General features: G+C 38.6%; 1 protein-coding gene across 1 annotated transcript in view; it reads right to left on the minus strand.

The window, feature by feature from the left end:
- Positions 1 to 2,061: 2,061 nt before the first annotated feature.
- Positions 2,062 to 6,737, minus strand: part of HAUS2 (HAUS augmin like complex subunit 2) — a 23,535-nt gene continuing 18,859 nt past the window's right edge. Inside the window, 3 exon segments of the mRNA XM_027869862.1 lie at positions 2,062 to 2,785; positions 2,788 to 2,905; positions 3,210 to 3,318. Of these exon segments, the coding sequence (XP_027725663.1) occupies positions 2,694 to 2,785; positions 2,788 to 2,905; positions 3,210 to 3,318 (319 nt within the window). The 3' untranslated portion in view covers positions 2,062 to 2,693.

Consider the following 6,737-nt stretch of genomic DNA (forward strand, 5'->3'; position numbering starts at 1 on the left):
AACATCATTTGTTGCATTATGTACAAGACATCTTAACCTTTCTGGGCCTCAATTTCCTAATGTGGGAAATGTAGGTGTTGGGTTAGACAGCTATATAGTCATGGTCCCTTTCGGATGAAAAAAAAAAAAAAGAATTTCTATTTTTAGTGTGTGGTTCATCCAAATTGTGGATTGAACAAATGACCAGTTGGCTCCTTTGGAGCAGCTGCAAATGTACTTCGATGCCCCAGCATTCATTCATGCCTCGAGGTGTCCGACAAGCAAGGCCTCACTCAGCTGAAGGTACCTATTGGTACAGCATTTAGAGGCACTCTCCACTATCTTTAAGGATAAAGTTTTCCACTGGCGACCCCCTTCTGCAGTTCGGCAGTGGTTCAGTGACACTGTGTGGCCTGAGGGTGTGTATAATACGAAGTGCACATGCTTTGTGTTCACAACCAAGGCTGCAGTGAAGTTACATTTGGGCAAGAGCTGCCAGAAACACCTCAGATTCATTTATTACATGTTTGATTTTGAATTTTTAGTCATTGCACATTCAGAAACCTTTTACCACTATAAAATTTTTCAAGACCCCCATATGGGAACGTGACCCACAGTTTAAGATTGATCTAGAGCCCAGGATCACCTCCATAGGACTAAAGACAAAAAGACACTAAGGAGAGAATAAAAATAAATTAACAATTTGGATTGACTGATAACAATTAAAAAAATAACCAACCCACAAGTTGTACTGTCAAGATGAAAAGCATTTATTAGGCACTTACTATATGCCAGGCACACTGCTAAGCTCTGAGGATACAGAGAGGCAAAAATAAGTCCCTGCCCTAAAGGAGATGACCATCTAATGGAAGAGAGCTCACAATTACTGTACAGAGTAAAGACTTACAATTTTATATGCTTTCCTTCTATTCTGTTCTTTGCATAGAAAAATGTTCATGTTTGTTGATTTTATTAAGTTCATAGTAATAAAAAAAACTTAAAAACAAATGAACTGGCATATAGATACTGATATGCAAAGGACAGATGTAAGAATCAGCTAACACAATAAATCTCAATCACATGGAGAAAAATCCTGATAGTGTGATAGTTAGAGAAAAAGACTGTTAGGGTATTTCTGGAAATAATGGGTTGTGTTCTGTCATGATATTAGAGGGCAGGGACAGCTAGGTGGTGCAGTGGATAGAGCACTGGCCCTGGAGTCAGAAGAACCTGAGTTCAAATACGACGTCAGACACATGACACTTATGAGCTGTGTGACCCTGAGCAAGTCACTTAACCCCAATTGTCTCACACACACACACACACACACACACACATACACATAGAATTAAAAAAATATTAGAAGACACCCTGTTTTGCAGAGCTAAGGCCCAGGAAGCAGGCTGTGTGCTGAGCTTGGCATAGCAACCATCCTTTGCATTCACCCTCTGGCAAAATCACATAATTATTGTATTGCTTTAACCAGCAGCAGATATTCTCTGCACTCGGACAAGTACGCATATTCCAGTCATGAAGCCCTGCTATGAATTATTTGTCTCATTATTTCATTACCCCTCATTGTCAGGGCTACAGATCATTGCACAGCCATTGGTATAAGTACTGAGATCTCCCTACGCTGCCTCGGGTCACCCCACCAGGTGGGGGGCCCCAGCATATGTGTCTAAATCCTCTCCTTGCTTGCAAGCAATTTCCCTCACTTAGAAATTGAACTTCTGTTTGATCCCTGACTCTCCTGTCTCCAGCCTGCTCTGTTTCAGCTCCAGCCACCCATAATTTAGAGGCGGTTCCACCCAGCTGACAGTTTTAAGATGAGTAACAACAGAAATAATTATGATCAAAACCATTACATTTTGATGTGTGACCGCTCATTAATTTACCAGGAAAATTTTTTGAAAAAGTGATTGGGTTCAATTGCTAATTACTCCATACTTTACATTGTGTAGTAAAGTTACCTGCTATAAGGAGGTGATGTGAGCCTACATAAAGTTAGCACGTTTATAAATGGAATCTTCTGCATACGTGGGTAAGTGGGTGCTGAGGTACAAAGGCAGACATCAGAACTGCAGAAGCATAGCAATTCCTTTTTATTTAATAGAAAAGAGAACCAAAAATATGAGAGGACAGTTACGGCACTAGAAGGACTGTATGTGGTCTAAAACAATTCATGGTGCCACTTCCCGCCATCTGCACCTCTTTCTTGTCCCTTTTCTCTCAGTCTCACTTGTTTCTAGTTCCTTTCTTCCCTCAGACCTGTCAGGGCCAACGGCCAACCTATTCAGCCTTTCTTCTTCTCACTCAGGGACTACGAGGTTGCTGAGGCCCACGGGACAGATCCAAAAGCAATACAGGCAACGTCTGATTCAAAGAGCTCTCCTAATTCAGGAGCCTTTTGTTTGTAAAGATTTTTACTATTTCAGATGGTCTGTTGTGAGTACAGTAACTTGTAGATAAATGTACAGGTGCTGCCAGTGAGAATGAAATGCACTCTTCTTCATGTTAATACCTCTCATTCCATTCACGTGAAAAAACGAGACGAAATCCTCGTTGGTCGTGGTCAACCCAAAATAAAACTAAGAAAAAGAGGTTTCATGAACACAACTTAAGCAAGAAAGCCGAGAAATTCTCCCATTATAGTCGATTACAAATGGGTATCAGTCACACATATAAGTAAACAAAACTAAAGTAGCCGGCGGTCACTTGGTATCAAGAATCAGCTGGCCCTGAGCTCTGGACCAGAAAGGTAGCTGGGGAATTACAGTCTCATGCTTTTTTTGAAGAGATCTCCAGAAAATATTTTGGTGATCGAAGAAGAAATTTCCTTCTGTTGCTCTTTCCACTTCAGTATATTTTCTATCAGTTCTTCTGTCTCTACCTCCAAGACACTCATTTTTGTCAAAGCCCTATCCTAAAATATTTGAAAAGAAGAAGTGAGAAAATACATTTAAGTGAATATGTAGGTTACACAAGTTTAAGGTATGAAAATTAAACACTAGTTCAAAACTTCAAAGTTATTTGCAGCTTATTATATGAACAAACAAGACCTAACTTCTGAAAAAGTATGATTTAAAGAGAGTAAAGTATGTCAACTTCAAAAAGTCAACAAAACTAGACACTTAAAGTTGAACAAAAGAGCTACATGCAGTAGTTTATATAAGTGAACTAAAGCAGAGCAAAAACAGTAAGAAAATATGGTGCCAAAGTATACTTACCATATTTTTCACGCTAGAGTCTAAACAAGGAATGTTTCGTATGGCCTCAATATGGGCTTCAAGTTTCTCAATGAAAGTCACTGCCAGCTCCAGCAATTGTACCACATACCTAGGAAATCATGAGGGGGGAAAGGGGTTATCAACTATAACTTTAAGCAAAATTATTTTCTGGCTTTGGTTTTAATTTTTCCTTCTGCCAGAACTTCTGATTTCAGTTGAGAGGATTAAAACCTATCCTACAGCTTAATAACAGACTTGGCTTTTAAAGAAATGTATGGATCAAAAGGTTCAGAAATTAGCTGGCTGTTCCTCTTGTCTTTCAGGGGAGCCACACCCTATCATTCCATATAAATAAATGTCCATTCATCTAGTTCTTACAGATCCAAAAGGAATGAGATCGAATAATTATATTTGGAACTTAATCTAACACCCGCCAACCTTCAAATCAACAATTTTGTGTACCTGTAAATAAAACTGTCCCACAATTTCAACCCATTTCAAACCGATCTTCACACATTAGTAAGTTGTGTAGAGTAATACACTCCATTTAAAAACCATTCTGAGATGTTTGTGATCACAAACACTTTAAAATAATTATTTGTTCCTGGAGGTAGTGCTTTGTAGTGTTAATTAATTCCTATGTGCCTATGCACAAATGCACTAATATTCATGCATTATTTTACTGCTAGGTTAGAAAAACTTCAGCATAAAGGGTGGTAGTGATATGCTCACGGCTAAGCCAAGAGTCACTGGCAGAGAAAATATGAGGAAGCAGATTTTCAAGTTTTTGTTCTTTTGCTTAACATCTTATATTTGTATAACTATATATTTTTAAAACAATCCCACACACACTATCTCATCAGATCCTCACAAAACCCCTTGAAGGCAGGTAAGCAATGCAGTTATTTTCTCATCCCCATTCAGAAGATAACAAAACTCGTATCTCACCCATTGGGTTTTGTTTTGTTTTGGGCAAGGCTACTGGGGTCAAAGCCCATAGCTCACAACAGCCCTGTGAAGTTGTTGCTTGCCTACTTATTGAGGAAGGTGAGCCATGCAAGTCTTATATCCATTTTACAGATGAGGAAACAGATTTAGGGAGCTTACGGGACTTTCCTAGGGTCACACAGAATCTAAAAGTTGGAAGAGACTTCTGAAGTCATTTAGTCTAACCCATACTGCAACAAGAATGCCTTCCATCAGAGTACGCACCCAATGAGTGGTCATCCCGCCTTTGCTTAAAGACCTCCACTGAGAAGGAATCCACTATTTTCCAAGGGAGTCCATTCCAATTTTGTACAGCTCTAATAATTTCCCCTACATCAAGTATGAATCTCACTCTTTGCAACTTCCAACCATAACTCCTGATTGTGCCTTCTGGAGTCAAGCAGATTAAATATGACCCTTCCCCTTCCATTTGACAGCTCTTCAACCTCTCCTGTGGAAATGGAAAGTCAAAATAGTTTGAACGATTCTTGACCTCTTTGGAGCCTGATGCAATCAGTAACGTCTGGGAAAAAGGAGCATCTGCAGGACCTCAGCATCCTTCTTGACATAGTCCCTGCTCTGGATCTGCTCCACCTCAGGGGACAAATACCTTTGGCAAGCATCTCCCCATTTGACAGCTTGCTTGTCAGATGTTTACTTCAGAGGATGATCACAAAACAAGAGGCATTTCTGTTAACATCTTCCAAAGAGTCCTGAGTGATCTTGATGTAGACACATTCTGATAGAAAAGAGTCTGTAAGGAGGTCATCTGTTCTACTAAATCAAACTGATCCTTTTTGGTAATCAACAAACAATAAGCACAATAGGATCTCACTTTCTCTATTTCTGTTAACTATGAAATGGCAAAAATGTGGTTAATTGCTGAAGAAAGATTTCTAAAGTCTGCACCAATAACCTCACTGAAAATGCCTTCAATTCTTGTATAGAAGACTCTCATAAAGATCTTGTACAGACAGAAGAAAAGGCAGATGGGACAACATTTACTGCCTCCTCTAGGGTAAAACTCAAACTCCTATTTAGCATTTGAGCCTTTCACTATCTGATTCCAGATTACACACCCTGATGCATTGTATGATTCAGCCAAATTGGATTACTTGCTCCTATCCATATATAATATTTCATCTCTTGCCTCCATGCCTTTGCAAACATCATCTCCCTCATGCCTAGAATGCTCTCCCTCCTCATCTCCAACTATGAAAATCCCTATGGTCCTTTAGGGCTCACATCAAGTGCCACTTTCTTCAAGTATGTCTGTCTTTCCTAATTCTCCCCAATTGTTAATGTTCCACACTCTAAATCACCTTTTATTTTATGTGTGTATGTATATATAATACAGATATACAGATATATAGATATATGCTATATTTACTAATCTGTGAAGATGGTGTCTCTTCTCTGTAAAATCAAAACTCCTACAGTTCCAAAGGAGTCATGATGGAAAATGCTATCTACATTCAGAGAAAGACCTGATGAAAGTCTGAATGCAGATCGAAACACATTATTTTCACTTTATTTTTTTCATGTGTTTTTTTCCTTTTGGGTCTGCTTCTTCTTTCACAACTTGACTAATACGGAAATATGTTTTACATGATCACATATATATAACCTATATCAAATTGCTTACTGTTATAGGGAGACGGGAGGGAAGGGATGGAGGGTGAAAAATTTGGAACTCAAAACATTTTTTAAATGAATGTTAAAAACTGTCTTTACATGTAATTTGAAAAAAATAAAACACTATTTAAAATAAAGAAAAAAAAATCAGAACTCCTAGAGGACAGAGAATGTCTTACTTTTACATTTTTATCCCCAGAACCTACCCCAATGATTGACACATAGCAGGTACTTAATAAATGTTTATTGATCAATGAAATTATGACACAATAAGTGTCAGAGTTGGGATTTAAATCCAGGTATCTCCTGACTCCAAATCCAGTACTCGTTCTATTATCACATACTTCCTTCCAGACCCAGTCAAATGCTGTTTCCTGTATGAGGCCTTTACCAATCCCCCTGGCTGGAAATGATTTCTACCTCCTACTTTTGCTCCAAGCATTGCATTAGTACCTCTCTTATAGAATTAGTATAGGTTTGGTTATGCTTACAGTTGTCAGAATTATGCAATAACTAAGCTCTTCAAGGTCTATATCTTCTTTACCTTTGTATTTCTCCCAGGGACCCAGAAAAATAACTTGTACAAATTCGATGAATGAATAAATGCCTTGAAAATCATCAACTACAGTCACTACCATGAAAAGGAAAAACAATTTTCACTTTCAGCTCAGCATTTATCACTTTCAAAAATCTCCATGGAGAAAAACCACTAAACACATTGATCAAAGACAATCTTAGTAAAACCTAATAAAAAAGGCAACATAGTTCATGAAGTAGACAAGGGCCATAAGCAGCTTGCCGCTTGTAGCACACCAAAGGATTTCGGGTGGCCAGTGAAAAACGTAGAGGAAAACATCCTTTGTATGTAGAAGAAATCCTCTGCTGGGCTGCAAGTTGTGCAGGCCA

Source organism: Vombatus ursinus, unplaced genomic scaffold (assembly GCF_900497805.2).
Source record: "Vombatus ursinus unplaced genomic scaffold, bare-nosed wombat genome assembly UNPS02014794.1, whole genome shotgun sequence".
Classification (NCBI taxonomy): domain Eukaryota; kingdom Metazoa; phylum Chordata; class Mammalia; order Diprotodontia; family Vombatidae; genus Vombatus; species Vombatus ursinus.